The sequence below is a fragment of the Sphaeramia orbicularis genome, chromosome 24 (assembly GCF_902148855.1).
Source record: "Sphaeramia orbicularis chromosome 24, fSphaOr1.1, whole genome shotgun sequence".
In the NCBI taxonomy this organism is placed as follows: Eukaryota; Metazoa; Chordata; class Actinopteri; order Kurtiformes; family Apogonidae; genus Sphaeramia; species Sphaeramia orbicularis.
In genome coordinates this window covers 7425692-7440456 of record NC_043979.1, presented here as the reverse complement: position 1 = coordinate 7440456, position 14765 = coordinate 7425692, and the positions used below count along the sequence as shown (strand labels likewise).

The window sequence follows — 14765 nt, the reverse complement described above, 5'->3', positions numbered from 1 at the left end:
ACAGAATTTGAGCTGTCTAGGATTCAATTAATAATGTATTTGTATATATTTATATGCACATTAAAAGACCTACACAGTAGTATAAAAACTTCAGCTGTAGAGTGACACTCTACTTCAGAATATGTTGTATTTTTACTTCAGTAAAGTTTTTTTTTTTAATGAATTTGGTCTTCTTCACTGTACCGAAAATGTATCAAACCAAAGACCCCTGTACTGAAAACGTATGGAACTGAAATCTTTCTGTACTGTTACACCCCTAATAGATAGATCGATCATCACACAATGGGCAATTCACATTAACAGTCTCCACTTCCTGTTCAGCAAGACAATCATAAATGCAGTTTACAATATAAGCAACAAGACATCAGCTAGTTCACTCATACAGCATACAGTGAGATCAGCTCTCTGTCATACTCCAAAGTGACATTAATCTAGTTAATTGTGGGCACATAGTGGATGAATCGTGATATAAACTCAACTGTAACCAAAGGAATCCTGACTTTCAAAACAGTGTGGAAAAGAGCCTCCAGTTAAGTTCAACAGAAAAAATGCAGATACTGTATTTGTTCCAACATAAAGAACCTGGTGGAATGTATTGATTACTGCCAAAAAAATCTACGTTTGTCATGTACAATATGAACATTAGATGTTTAATGTTTGTTGAAATCGTGGATTATCCAGCTACAGCCTTGATTGAACACGCAATTAACATGTCATGGATCTTGCACTGAATAGAAGGACAGAGCACATTTGTATACATCACACACACACTGTAACTGAGCACACTGACAACACAAATAACATGTAGTAGAGTCTGTTTAATCATATACTCCTGTCAGGACAAGACTGCAGCATTTGTTTTCACCACAGTCATTACTTGTTTTTATCACTGTAATAGGAATAATAAAAGACACTTTCTGAGTGTTGGGAATATGTAGCCTGAGTACACCTCAGTAAGTGCATAGAGAAAGAATCATCACTGCACAGTCTGGGCAGTCACTGCTTAAAAGCATATTAAATGTGTTATGCAATATCATATATTCATACACACACACACACACACAGTCAAATGATTGGACACATTCAGAGCTTGGAATTGAACACACATGGAATTACGTAGTTAACAAAAAATTTTGAAATAACTCAAAACATGTTTTTTTTTACTTTAGATTCTTCAAAATAGCCACCCTTTACTTTGATTACTGCTTTGCATACTCTTGGCATTCTCCCAATGAGCTTCATGAGGTATAAAAACAAAATATAAAAATATTTTTTATAAAATATATAAACATATTGGGGGTGTTATATGTGTGTGTGTGTGTGTGTGTGTGTGTATATATATATATATATTAGGGCATTAACTGAAAAGTTGGTTTGTCAACGCCTGTGGCACAAGTCGATGTGACTTTGGAGGAGTCATCTAGTCATGTGTTATTCTCTCTTTTCCTTCCATCAGCCAACAGTGCGCGTGCCTTCATTCAGTGCATGTCGATACTCTCATCTTTCTACATGAGAACATGGAGTGTAAGGTAGGGATGTGCGTATCAGCAGACGCGGGTCGGGTTGGTGCGAGGTCCAAAAAATGTCACTTTATTTGCGGGGCGGGTCAAATAATTCCACAAAGCGGGTTGAAAAAAAAAAAAAAACCAGAGGCGCATCACTAGCGCAAGGGCAAGACTGAAGGAAGAAGACAACTCAGAGTAGGATCTAAACTGACTGTGATCTAGAAAATGTTCTGTGAACTATGTAAGCATGACCAACACTGAATAATAACTGAATGGATTGAATGACTGTAAGGCGCCTATAATTTTGTCCCACTGTAGCCTAATGTATTTTTAATCATAATCATCAGGAGTGGAAAAGAATCCCATAAAGTGTGTGTGTGTGTGTGTGTGTGTGTGTGTGTCTATGTGTGTGGGGGCGCATACGTCTCATTTATTTTTTTTCTTCTGTCACTCCAAAAATGTTCACACAAGGGTGAGAAATGCATTCTCTGCGTCTCGTTTCGTCATTTCGATGTCTCCTAAACTCTTCCATGTGTGCGCAATTACACATCCAACCTGTTTGCACCTCCTGTTGAGACGTGTTAAATATAGACGCAGTTTCTATCAGTTAAATTGCTTTTGGGTTTGATACATCACTTTGCATTTGCTAAATTAATATATTTACATTTTCTCAATTTCAGTTCAATTTTCAATTTTATTTGTATAGCCCAATATCACAACAAGGTTATCTCAAAGGGCTTTACAGAGTCAGGTGGATGTAAACAACAACAGTCAAATAAACAGATTTCATAAACATTTTCTTCTCCCACCACACACACAATTGCATGTCAACGCCCCATATTTCATGTTCATTGTGTCAAACATACTAACTGATGTAGACGCGCTATTTTGCACCTTTGAAAGGCACAACCCTTAGTGCACACTGTTAGTAAATCAGTTTGGACAGTTTTTAGCCCGTGCAATGAGATTGCACACGTTTTAATACACGCAAACCTTTAGTAGATCCGGCCCTCAGTGTGTTTGGATTATTCTGTTCATTTACGAAGACAATGTGCTCTTTTCTCTAAAATGCTGAGCGACTTGTCTGCCGCCATCTTAACTTTTTCCCACTTTATGTTATTCATTTTCATTTAAGGTGTTAGCCTATGTTTTGTTTTGGTTAAATGTTTGAGAAGGACTTTTGATGCTTGTGTCTTGCATGTTTTTTATTCTGCTTTTTACTGTACATTGTTAATGTTCCAGTGAACGTTAGTGCAAGTTGCTTGTTGTTGAATGGCTGTGTGTCTGTGTTGTTCTTCCACTGTCAATGTGATGATGTCATCACACGACAAGTCGAACTGCTTGAATTTCAATACAAAACTGGAAAAATTGGGGTGTTCTAAAACTTTTGGCCGGTAGAGTGTGTGTGTGTGTGTGTGTGTGTGTGTGTGTGTGTGTGTGTATATATATTCAACATGAAGTCTCAGGTTTTCTGTGTAATCATTTGTTAAAATCATTAACGTAGTCTTTAAGAAATGGAACATAATTCCATCATTAACCCTTTTATCTACCGTTTATTTTTTATATGTTGCATTAAACTGGAAAGATAAAATCACACAAAAGATCCATGTATTAAATACAAACTGTGAAATTCAATAATAATACTACATTACACTGTTTAGTAAGTTCTGATTTTGCACATGCTTAGTAATAGACATGGAGTAACTCCTTTACCACAGTAGTTAAATATACTCCCATGTGTTCACATCATAGTTTCAGTGTGTGAAGTTCTCAGTTCTACTGTTTATCTGATCCCTCAGTCGACTTCACATTAAGAACCTTCATTTGTCTGGAGCTGATAGAACCTCATGACTACGGTGGTAAACTTTTCTCTAAATATACATTGATTTACAGACGCAAATGCCAATTCAAATGGATGACGGTCCATCCCCGTAGCTTCCGAGCCCAGAGAAGTTGACATAGTTAACATTAGGTTTCATCTGGACTCAGTAATGTCTGAATATGAGGAATGGATGTGTTTTTACAAATAAAAGGAGAGGGACCAGACAAGAAATAATATATATGGTTTTCAAAAGTCAAAACACATTTTAATAGCACTCTTTCCTTTCTCAATTTTCCTTCCTGTTCCAGTTATTTCTCGCTTGGGGATATAAGAGGAAGCCTTTGGACAGTGGTAGCTTTGGCTCAGAGGACAATCTGATTTCTGTGGACTGAAAGGCTGATGAGATGGCTGCGATTCTGTTGGATTCCCTCCTTGTGTTTAGGCTCAAACCTCAGGGTCTTCTGTCATCAGACCACAGCATTGCGTCCTCGTGGTTTGATGTGGCTTTGGTCAGTTCATCATGTATTTTATGTCCAGTTGTGTGACTTTACAACAGCCAGCTGTTCTCTGGCCAAATGTGAGCTGTGCCTTTGTCTCTCATGGGGATAATTTCTGTGTAGCTCACATGAGGATGTGACATCCTGGTCAGTAGTGATGCCAATGCCCACTCCCCTCTGTTTAGGGTCAGGGTTAGTGATGCCCATTCCCACTCCCCTCTTTTTTCCTGTTTGAGTGGAGCACATGCTGCCTTGTTTTCACTCCATGTGTTTCCTGTTCTTTTTTCCCATCAGCTGAGAGGATGAAGGGCAGTTTTGGGAGTTTGTAGCAGCTGCCGTATCAGCAGCCATTCCACTTTCTGCCCATTGGCTCTATTGGCACCAGATCTGACCATGAGTTAGACTTGGAGAGTGTCACCACGACTGCCTTCACACCATCTGAACTCCAGAGTGTTGACGTCGGCTTCATGAACCAGCAGGATGCTGCTGAGGTCCTCGCACTCTCCGAGCGCCTCCTAGTAGCTTCACACAAGGGACAAGCTGACAGTGTGGTCCAGCTCATCAACAAGGGCGCAAAAGTAGCAGTGACCAAGGTAAGTGAGGCTGAGGCACAGGCCTCTGTTGATATGACTGAGTTTTCCTTATTTTCATCCATCTATGGATCGGAACATCACATTCTTCACCTCCTTAAATGTCCCAACAGTCAGAAAATACCCCTTATGAAGTTGGACACTACATTTATCTTCCTAAGTATTAAATTGATATGTAATGCATTTTGATTTGACATTTTATTGTGACTTGTTTTTATTAGGCCTATTATTTTTTTTTAAATTCCTGGGGAAAAAGTAAAGACTCAATGTCATCTTTTTATTTCACATTTGGCCGTGGGCGGTTTATACGGCAAACTCAGAGTTGAGGTGAACATATAGCCTAGTTATTACTGCTTCACACAGACGTAAATACAAACTTTCATTGTATTGAAATCAGATACTAATCTGATGATTATACTCTACTGTGTTTGATACAGTTCAAACAAAATAAATGTGATAAATTTCAACCATTTTTTTAATATTATTTGTCCGTCCATCCAACTGGTTAAGAATTTTGTCCATCCCATTTGTCTGACACTATTCGCCCAATTCTTTTCAAATTTCGCACTTAATGTTCATTATCACTAGTAGCGGTGCAGTGCCCAGGTTGATGGCTGGATTCCAAGTTTTGCATGTTTTTTAAAATTTTTGAAAAGTTTGGGGGTATTAGTGAGCTCTGCTTACATTTCATTTGTTTTGGTGAATTTCTTCTGACAAGAGGAGTTTTCTTTTTTCTGGATTTCCTTGTAATTGGTCCAGACTGAATTAGTGAAATTGATACATAGAATGAATAAATTACAGTTGTGAAGGTGACCTAAATCATACCAGTAGGAATACAATGTAACTGGGAAATCTGGCAATTGTCTAGCATTGTGTTGATTATGCTGACTGTGGACAGTGCTTATGAATTCCCAGGGTTATTCACTACATCTGCAGTAAATGAAGAGGGTGCTGCTGACTTTAGATTGATTTGCTGACCTTGTTGCTCCCTGGTGTTTCAGGGGTTTAGAGTCAGATGCAGATCATGAATTTCCTTTTCCTTGTATTAGACTGTGTACTGCTAATTTTGGGTGTTGTTTTACCCCTGTTGTTGAGCTGTGTGATTTATGGAGCTGCTCCACATAGGCTTTACTCTGTAAACTAGTCATCACGATATTCACCATCTTATCAGATCATGCAAGAGTTTATTTTGTAAAAGAGAGTCAGTGTACGTAAATGTTGTTGGTTAACATATCCAGGGTTGTATGCATTTTTTGAACAAATTAAATGAAGTTTCTCCGAATGAAAGTAAATGGAGCAAGTGGAATAATTTTCAGTGCATTCACTCCTGATCAGACATTTGAGTTGGTGCAGTAGAGTGTGGGTTGGTATCACGCAGAGAAACTCTACTGTGTGTTATATAAGACATCATATTATTTTTTTATGCAGATGTTGCTGATGGTTGATTATTCTACTGTGCTCTGAAAGGAAATTTTTATATTTTTATACTTCTATATTGCCAATAATCACTATTCTATCAAGCATTGACAAAGCAGCCGTTTTCAACTGAAACAAATGCTACATTTAAAAAAAACATGTCATATAAACACAACCAAATGAAAATCAAAGAAAAAAAAGAGCGAAAATAAAATTTTGATGAGTATTAATTTGATAACATTATTGTTTGATAGTGGAATGTGATATGAGATGAAAGGCAGAAATGTCTCATGTGACCAAGTGCTTGGAACATTATTATTTTCATTGTAAATTAATTTGGTGATTAACTGAGGAACCATTTAGTCTATAAAATGTCAGAAATATTGAAAAAATGTTTTACCATCCTCAAATGTATTTCTTGGTTCACAACCCAAAGATATTCCCTTCTCTGTCAGAGGACAAAAGAAAAAGGAAAACAATCACATTTAAGAAGATGTAATTAGGGAATTAGACTTTTTAAAAAATATCACTCAAACCAAATGTCAGTTATCAAAATACTTTATTTTACAGTCAACATCTCAGGTCTAGTTTGTATGAGCATTGAACAGAAGTATGTTTTACTGTTGGCATCATGCTGGATAATGTGACAGAATACCAGATCATTTCTGCATCTGGTGAGGAGACAGCAAGACAGTCACAAGGAATTTACAATTATACTATTTTATCCACCATGTTCCTTTGTGCTTAAGTAGATCTGGGTAAATTTTTCAGGATTAATTCAGGAAACAGAATGACAACAGACTAAATATGATGTTACTGCTGTTGGATTGCAATGTGGGATGAATTGTGTCAATTTACTACAGCTCAGCCGCTGATTTACAGAGATCTACCAGTGTATGCAGACAAACGGATCTGAGCTGAAATCCGCTGATGCATACCCTGATCTAATAAAATGATCTCAACAAAGGCTTCTCAGTAGACACACTCTGAACATACGTGGGAACAGGGCGTTCACTCATAGCCTGCTGTTAATTTATCTGCAGTGTTTGTTATTCTGTCAGCAGGATTCCCTCACAATACAGCACAATGCTTTGGTCAGAGGAAAAAACTGCAGCTTCATTATACCAAGGAGCTCACTAACATAAACCGATGAGCATCAAAGTCAGTCTGTGTTTAGCAGGTTATGACAAGGCTCAAAACATGAGTTCATAGCAGTTTGTAGAGCAGAAGGTCAGTCACAGACAGTAAAGTGAATGGCGTAGTTCAGGTCTGGATCGTAAAGTGTTATATTCAACACCCGATTCTACATGTGCAATTGTCACTGCTAAGGAATTCTGTATCTTGTGTAAAAGCATCTATTTTGCCCCACCATGTCACGTCAGTCATTGAATAGCTTTATTTCATCAGGTCAGTCTTCTGTAAAAACTGAACTGTGGGGAAAGAGATGAACTTGATCCAGCAGCACTCCGGCAACACTTGACATATAGAAGAACTTTACTCTAAATGTACAGTGGGACCATAATTATTACAACAACTAATAGATCTGAAAATACTCACCTTTTTTCTTTGTAAAACATGTTTCAATTTCCTAATGTTGATTGAACATGAAAGATGGCTTGTCTGAACACAACAAATATCAGATGAAGTGAGTCCTATTGTTTTTTATCCAGTTTTAATTTTGATGTTTCCTTAAATGATCTGGATGGGCCTTAAGGCTGTTTTATGCTTACTGCGTCAGCAAGCTCCGTGCGACTTCACGCAGCCAATTGACGTCATTTTCACATCCACGCTCCCTCGTGCGGCTCATTCTAAGTGGAAACTTTTCGTTTCGTGCACCTCAGAAAATTTCTAAGAGACATGCTGACAACATGGCTGACATTCAGGAGCTCCTGGTGGTAGAAGTACAGCAGTACAGGCACTTGTATGATTCATCACACCAGGGCCACTGAAACAGTCGTGTGGTGAACAATTCATGAAGGGAAATTGCAGCTAAAGTCGGCAAAGGGGAGGAATGGGCAAAAAAAACCTGGAAAAACATTCGAGATAGATATGTGAAGGCAAAAAAGACTGCCAAAGGGAGAAGTGGAGACCCAGGGGGGAGCCCAAACGTCCCATGGATTCTGAGAGAATTGAACTGGCTTTTCTTCTTCTCTAGTTTTTTACTGTGATAGACATGCGTTTGTGGCACACTGCCCCCTGCAGTTTGGGAATAGACGCTGTGTGGAGCCGCCCAGAGTATAAAAGCACCATGTGTACTCTCGTCCCAACTCCCCGCATCTATTGTCCGCATGTCATGTTTGTGCGGCAAGCATAAACCAGCCTTTATACATCCAACAGAATCACAGCTCTGTCCTAAGCCTCACCATCACCATCAGTTTAATGATGATCACACCTGAAACTGGCCACACAAGGAATTTGGATTCTTCTTCTTTTGGAATTTCTGTATCTGCTTGTCATCATGTGCTGAGAAAAAATGTTAAAGTGATGGTTTTTAATGTAGCTTTTCCATACATGGAGAACAACAATAGCAACAGCCATTTCTCTTGGTGATTGTTTTTCAATCTGGTCACGTTGCTCCACACTTGGCTTCCCATGCAAATTAATTTTAACAGAATTTTCAGAAAACTTTGTTCTTGGCTGAGGTCATAATTTGGGTGCAGTATTTTATAGAATAACATACTACCTGAAATAAGAGGTAACTTTTTTAGAAAACCTGAGGCAGCCTTTAGCTTTTCATCCTGTAGTGGAGTTGGGGCAAAAGCTAACATTAACCCATGTCTGGAGTATATAATGTTTCAAACTTTTTCAGCTGTGTGAAATATCTGATTGAGATATATATATATATATATATATATATATATATATATATATATATATATATATATATATATATATATATATATGTATATCAGGGCTCGTGACTGCGACTGAATTACGGTCGCATGCGCCTGAGAATTTCGGTAGTGCGACTGTTTTTGAGATTACGATCGCACGGTGCGCCAATAAAAAAAATGAGCGAAAATTAATATGTGCGCCTAGAATAATGGCTGCAGAAGTAACTCGTCAGCTGAAAATAAACAAGCTCCACGCCCCGCTGACTGAAGCGGAAAATCTAGTCCCCGCCCCCTCGCGTGCGCATCTCTGCGGATGGTCCAACACTGCATGACTTCGATGCACTGCCAGCGGTCAGGAAGTACCTACGCTCTGGCACCAGGTCAAGGAGACTTGACTTCAGGCGTGGTGTAGACCACAGTGACTAAGGGCCTTTAGGCCATGAAATAAAAAAGTTGGTTGTTGCAAATAATGGTGTGATTCGTCTTTCTTCTCCAAGAACCAACTAAAGTATATACCACACATTGACAATTGTTTTGCACCTGTGTCAATGTAAGCTTTTTCTTTCATACTCTATTCAAATACTTTATTCTAGGTTGTTAACATTGCTTAAATACATATAGGAATTAGGGCTGCACGATTAATCGATTTTAAATCGAAATCGGATTTTTTAATTAGGACGATTTTTAAAAAAGGGAAATCGTAAAATCGATTTAATCTCTCTCGTGCCTGCGGGCCATGCGCTTGCGGGCTCCCGTAGGCTCCTCCTCCTATCAGTGACAGCGGTCTGTCACAGAACTCCGTGCAATGGCCGGACTTTAAATGTGTTCATGAGCCCGCAGTACTTATAGCAATGTAAGCCGTGGCTTCACGCACGGATCCCGCAACTGAAATAGTACTGCATGCGGATCACTCATCTTCCGTTGTCCCGGATCCGTACCGTACTGTCTTCTTCCGATCCGAGTCCGGGTCTCAGGGTCATCAGCCTCAGCAGAGGAGCCCAGACAGCCCTGTGCCCACACACATCCACCCGCTCCAGGATAGAATCCCTCCAGCGTGTCCTGGGTCAGTCTATTCCACGCACGGATCCCTCAGTTTAAACAGAACCGCATGTGGATCACTTATATTAACCTGGTCCACGCACGCACGCACGCACGCACGCACGCACGACTGATGCCTGTCACTGACTTACATTGGTATCACTTCTGTGGGCCCAGATACCCAGGAAAAAAATAAATACATAAATAAAATTTTTAAAAAAACAACAACAACACACACACACACACACACATATATATAAAAAAAATTTAAATAATTAATTTAGTCCTCTTACTTGCTAAATTTTTCATTCACAAATGTAAGTTCTGTAACACAAAAACAAATATTATTTATTTTTTGAAAGATGTTGAACTTTATTTAAAGCTGTTAGATAAATCTGGAAACAAAAAGGCTATAAAAAACATAAGTATTTGCTCTGATTTGGACATTGTATTATAGTGTATTCCCCCTGGCAAACTTATGTTATTTTCTTGTTGCATACATTGTTTGTATACTCTATTTCATTCAATAAAGATTTAATTAAGAAAAAATAAACTTCTGGGGGTTCATCACGTGATACCATCACAGATTTGAGGTCAGAGCAGTGCCTTGCATTGTGGGCTGCTCACGAAAACGACATGCTGACTTCTGTTGTCTTTTGTAGTTTTACCCAAAAATCGAAATCAAAATCGAAAATCGAGTTTTTAGAGGAAAAAATCGGGATTTTTTTTTTGCCAAAATCATGCAGCCCTAATAGGAATATTACTTGGTATGGCCAAGAGTTTTGCTTGTTCTCCAAATTTTTTATACAATAGTGGTGCGCCTAGATTTTAGCCTGTGCTCCTAACTTTTTAGGGTTAGGAGCACAGTGCTCCTAGGTCAAAAAGTTAATTTTGAGCCCTGTACATACATATATATATATATATATATATATATATATATATATATATATATATATATCTATCTCAGGGGGTTTTCAGAACTGGGGAACAGGGGTGCTGGCGCCCCGTTACCGAAATTTACAACATTATTACACGTCTAACAGAAGAATAAGTTACTCTTTGATTGGTTGTAGGGGTGAAACGATTCCTTGAGTAATTAGAGTACCTCGATTACAAAAAATGATTGCGGAATATTCTCTGCCTCGAGGAATCGCTTATTTAATTGTAAAGCTCAAAGCACGGCATTTCGGACGGACTATTTAATGTGTCACAACACGCTTACGTTACTCAGGCAAAGGAAGATGACAAGATGTGGAAGTGTTCAAATGAAGCAGCGGGAAGATGGAAGAGGCAAGCATAGACAGGCGAGTCAATACAGAAATGATGACAAAAGACAAAAAAACACAATGAAACACAGAAAATGTCATCAGTGTGGAAGCATTTCAGACTGAACAGCAGGTAAACACCGTGTCATGTATCCGTTGTAACACTGCCCTTCCATAAAACATCACATCTTTGATGTAGCATCTTCTCATTAAACACCCAGAATGGAGCGGAGGACCCCAGATAAAATAAAATTAACCTAGCGCAAATCAGTGAGATAAACATTAATATACCTTACTAACATAACGTTAGTCCTGCGGAGGGCTAGGTTTGTGTTAATTATGGAACTGTCGAATGTGTGGATAGTTTATTGCGATTTTCACAAACATAGATTTAGGCAGTGAGCTGTGATTTGCAGTTAATTTCCCAAAAGTACGGCCAAAATGGTGCACGGCTTGCTGAAAGCTTTCTCTTACTTGTCACGGCCGAATTTTGGCAAAATCCAACTACTTTTTGCTAAAATGAAGCGAATCATCCATTAACTGGACACGCTCGTGTGCGTGTGTGTGTGTGTGGGGGGGGTTATAGGTTATGAGACAGACAGATCAGGTGGTGGGGCCATTGCCTTGATTCTCCTGAATATAGCAGAAATGTGTCAGACTGTTCATGCATGGACTCATTCAAATGTTCTTGTCTCTTTTATGCCACAACACATTCCTGTTAAATCTAAATTGAAAATTCTGAAACTTAGAGCTGTCAAAGTTCAGTTGCACAACAAAAAGGCAATGTTTATGCCTTTATTTTTTATTTATTAATGCCTTATATGTTTGATACTTACAAGAAATTCTAAGTTGAAAGTAATTAAATATTATTTATTTTTATTTGTATTTGCAATTGCCTCTCTGAAAATGTTTCTAGTCCAGAAAATACTTTTTGTTGCGTATGCACAATATGAATGTAACAAATAAAACTGTTAATTATCAAAACAAAAAAATAAAAAGGAAACCAATTGGTCCTTCATTATTAAGTGAAATACCTTATTTCCTCTTGTGTATTTATAATTGCTCTTTAACCAAGCAAAAATAAGTTTTATCCGATTACTCGATTAATCAAAGGAATTTTCAGTAGAATACTCAAATACTAAAATATTCGATTGCTGCAGCCCTAATTGGTTGCTTTAAAAAATTGCAGGAGGGCTACTAGAGTTACAATATCCCTCTCAGATAGCCTCAGAATGTTCCATTTTTACCTCAGTTTTTCAAAGGGAACCCTCCCCGCTTGGCTCTCTTGCCTTCCTGTGGTCCCTCTTACTAATTTTTTCTAGAAAAACCCCTATATATATATAATATCCCAGTTAAACTCTTGAGGTTAACTTGAATGAGCTGTGAATAAAGTTTAGCTATGCGATTCATTGATGTACTGTTTTAAAACACCATTTCGAGTGGTCTAAATGTATAGCCATGTTTTTCTTCAAAGAAAGCAATTCTTTTCAAATGATGTGGAGTGTTTTTTTTTACTGTATTTATAGGCTGCACTGTCATTCACAATGATGAGACGGCAAAATTTTCATGTTTTCTTTGCATAGTGACATTGGTGACACAGGATTTTTTTTACGATGGAAAAAAAAAAAGTTCAGTCAATGCTTGAGTGTTTTTAATTTAAGACCAAGTTCAGGTATATTTACCTTTAAGTTGGGCGTAGCTAACATTGACAATTCTATCAGTTTTTTGTTAAGAAAATCCACAGATTTCTGGAGATTGTTCTCAAATAATGGGTAGACCATAAAAGAAAAGTTTGAGCCATAGGTGTAAAATAATTACCTCAGTGGTAGAAAAACAAATGTACATCTGTGTATAAATGCAGTCACTGTGCTGTGTTGTGTATTTGGGTTTTGGGTTTTATTTTCTGCCTCTGAACAGATTTCTGTCAGAACATGCAGACATGGCCTCATATTGTAACAGCTACAATAATATTGCATTTACTGCTGCTGATTTAGTTTCCACCAGCTGTATTTGCGTATTCTGGCAGCATGCCACAGTGGAAGCTTAATCCAGGATCAAGGGGTCAGAGTTCATCTGAAACATTCCTCAGCTCAGGAAAATGAATGTACGTCAAAGACCAGGTCTGGAAGCTGACTGTTATGAATGGACTGAGACTGAGGGACAAAAACATGAGACATGGAAGAATCTTTAACACCCACAGAGTAAAAAATACAGATGACCCCACAGAGCAATGGCACCCTGCATACAAAATGGTACGTCACTTGCAGCTGGTAATGGCTATTCCCCATAAGTTCTATTTTGTAATTCACATAATAAAAAGGTCCAGTTGTAACCATGAATTATTCATTGTTGAATCAGGAAAAGAATAGGTGATTGGTTAATAACAGGTTAATGGAAATGAAAAATCAATAGGTAAAGCATAGTAAATTTGCTACCACTCTGACCGTATCGTTGCGGTACAGGGGTCTTCAACACCACTGACTGAGAAGGATTACGTTTACTTTTCTAGATCAACAATAACATTCAGAATACATGTGTTTATATGCAAAGACATGAGGAAAAAACATCCCTCACTGTCATAAACAACCCCATACAGTAGGAGAGGGTACCACCCCCACCCAAACCAAACTAAATCCAAACCAGAGTCCTGCTGTTTACCTGAGCTCTGTAGGTGGATACCCCCCACCTCCAGTCAACAATGTCAGAGCTATAATGTGCCTTGTGCTGTTGTGTGGGAATACACAGTGGTGTATAATTAAAGAGTATTTACTCAGTATAATTACAGATTAAAAAGGCAGTCTGGATCCAGACGGGAACTTGTGATTGAAGTGTAAATGGTTTGCTGCACACCAACATCCTGCTTTGTCATTCATCTTCATGTCGTTAAGTTGTGTTCATTATCCTGGATGTCATTGTCGGGATGTCAGGATGTGTTGAGGGATTTTAATCTGATCCTTCAAACCACTGATCTAATGTCTGTTCACTTTAGCAAGAAGGAATTTCCTGCTGTTGGCATTCCTGAGGTTAAGTACAGATCATCAGCTCTGCATTTGTACAATTACAACAGTATGTAAACTACCCAAGGTACAAAACAAACAAACAGGTTTGGAGACTGTTAGGGCCTGATTTACTAAAGGTCTGTGCGTACAAAAACATATTGAAGCTTATCTACTAACAGGACACACCAAGGGTTGCGCCTATCAAATGGGCAAAATAGCTCACGCAACCCATTTAGCGTGTTTGCCTTGATGAATATGCAATTAGGAATTAAGACATACGTCATATCACGTGACAAAACTGGAAGGCTGTGCTATTTTGAACTTGCCAGCTATTGGTTGCTATGGGCAACAGTATAGTATAGACGTGTAGGAAAAAGCCATATAAATCAAGATTTAAGAAAAAAAAAAAAACAGATATGGTGGTGGCCCTATCAGGAGAAGCTCAACACCTCTGCTAAGCAAAGGTATTTGGAGAAGATCAGAGATATAAAGGATATAAACCCCTATGAGCTACCAGTGTTCACCGGCGTCCGACTGGTGCAGGTATCTTGACTCTGCCACCCTGTACCTACATGCAGTTAGTTAACTATCTCGTTGTGTTACGTCGTCTCCTCAATCCTAAAATGGGCGTGTCTGCCAGAACGCGCAAAATTATTGGGAGGAGTAAATGCAAATATTTATTTAGCATATGTAATGTGATTTACCAAAACTGAAACTGATTGCGGTTGCTGATTTTGCATCTATATGTAGCACGTCTGAAAGGCGCATTTAACTGGCACAACTTTGCGCAAAACTGGCT

At 38.4% G+C, this 14765-nt stretch overlaps 1 protein-coding gene across 3 annotated transcripts in view; it reads left to right on the top strand.

Moving 5' to 3' along the window:
• The window catches only part of ankrd6b (ankyrin repeat domain 6b), a 114396-nt gene that overhangs the window by 47174 nt on the left and 52457 nt on the right, over window positions 1–14765 (top strand). For all 3 annotated transcript variants that reach the window (XM_030127806.1, XM_030127804.1, XM_030127805.1), the window contains exon 2: window positions 4119–4417. In XM_030127806.1, coding sequence (XP_029983666.1) covers window positions 4292–4417 — 126 coding nt within the window. In that variant the 5' untranslated portion in view covers window positions 4119–4291. The remainder of the gene's footprint in view (window positions 1–4118; window positions 4418–14765) is intronic.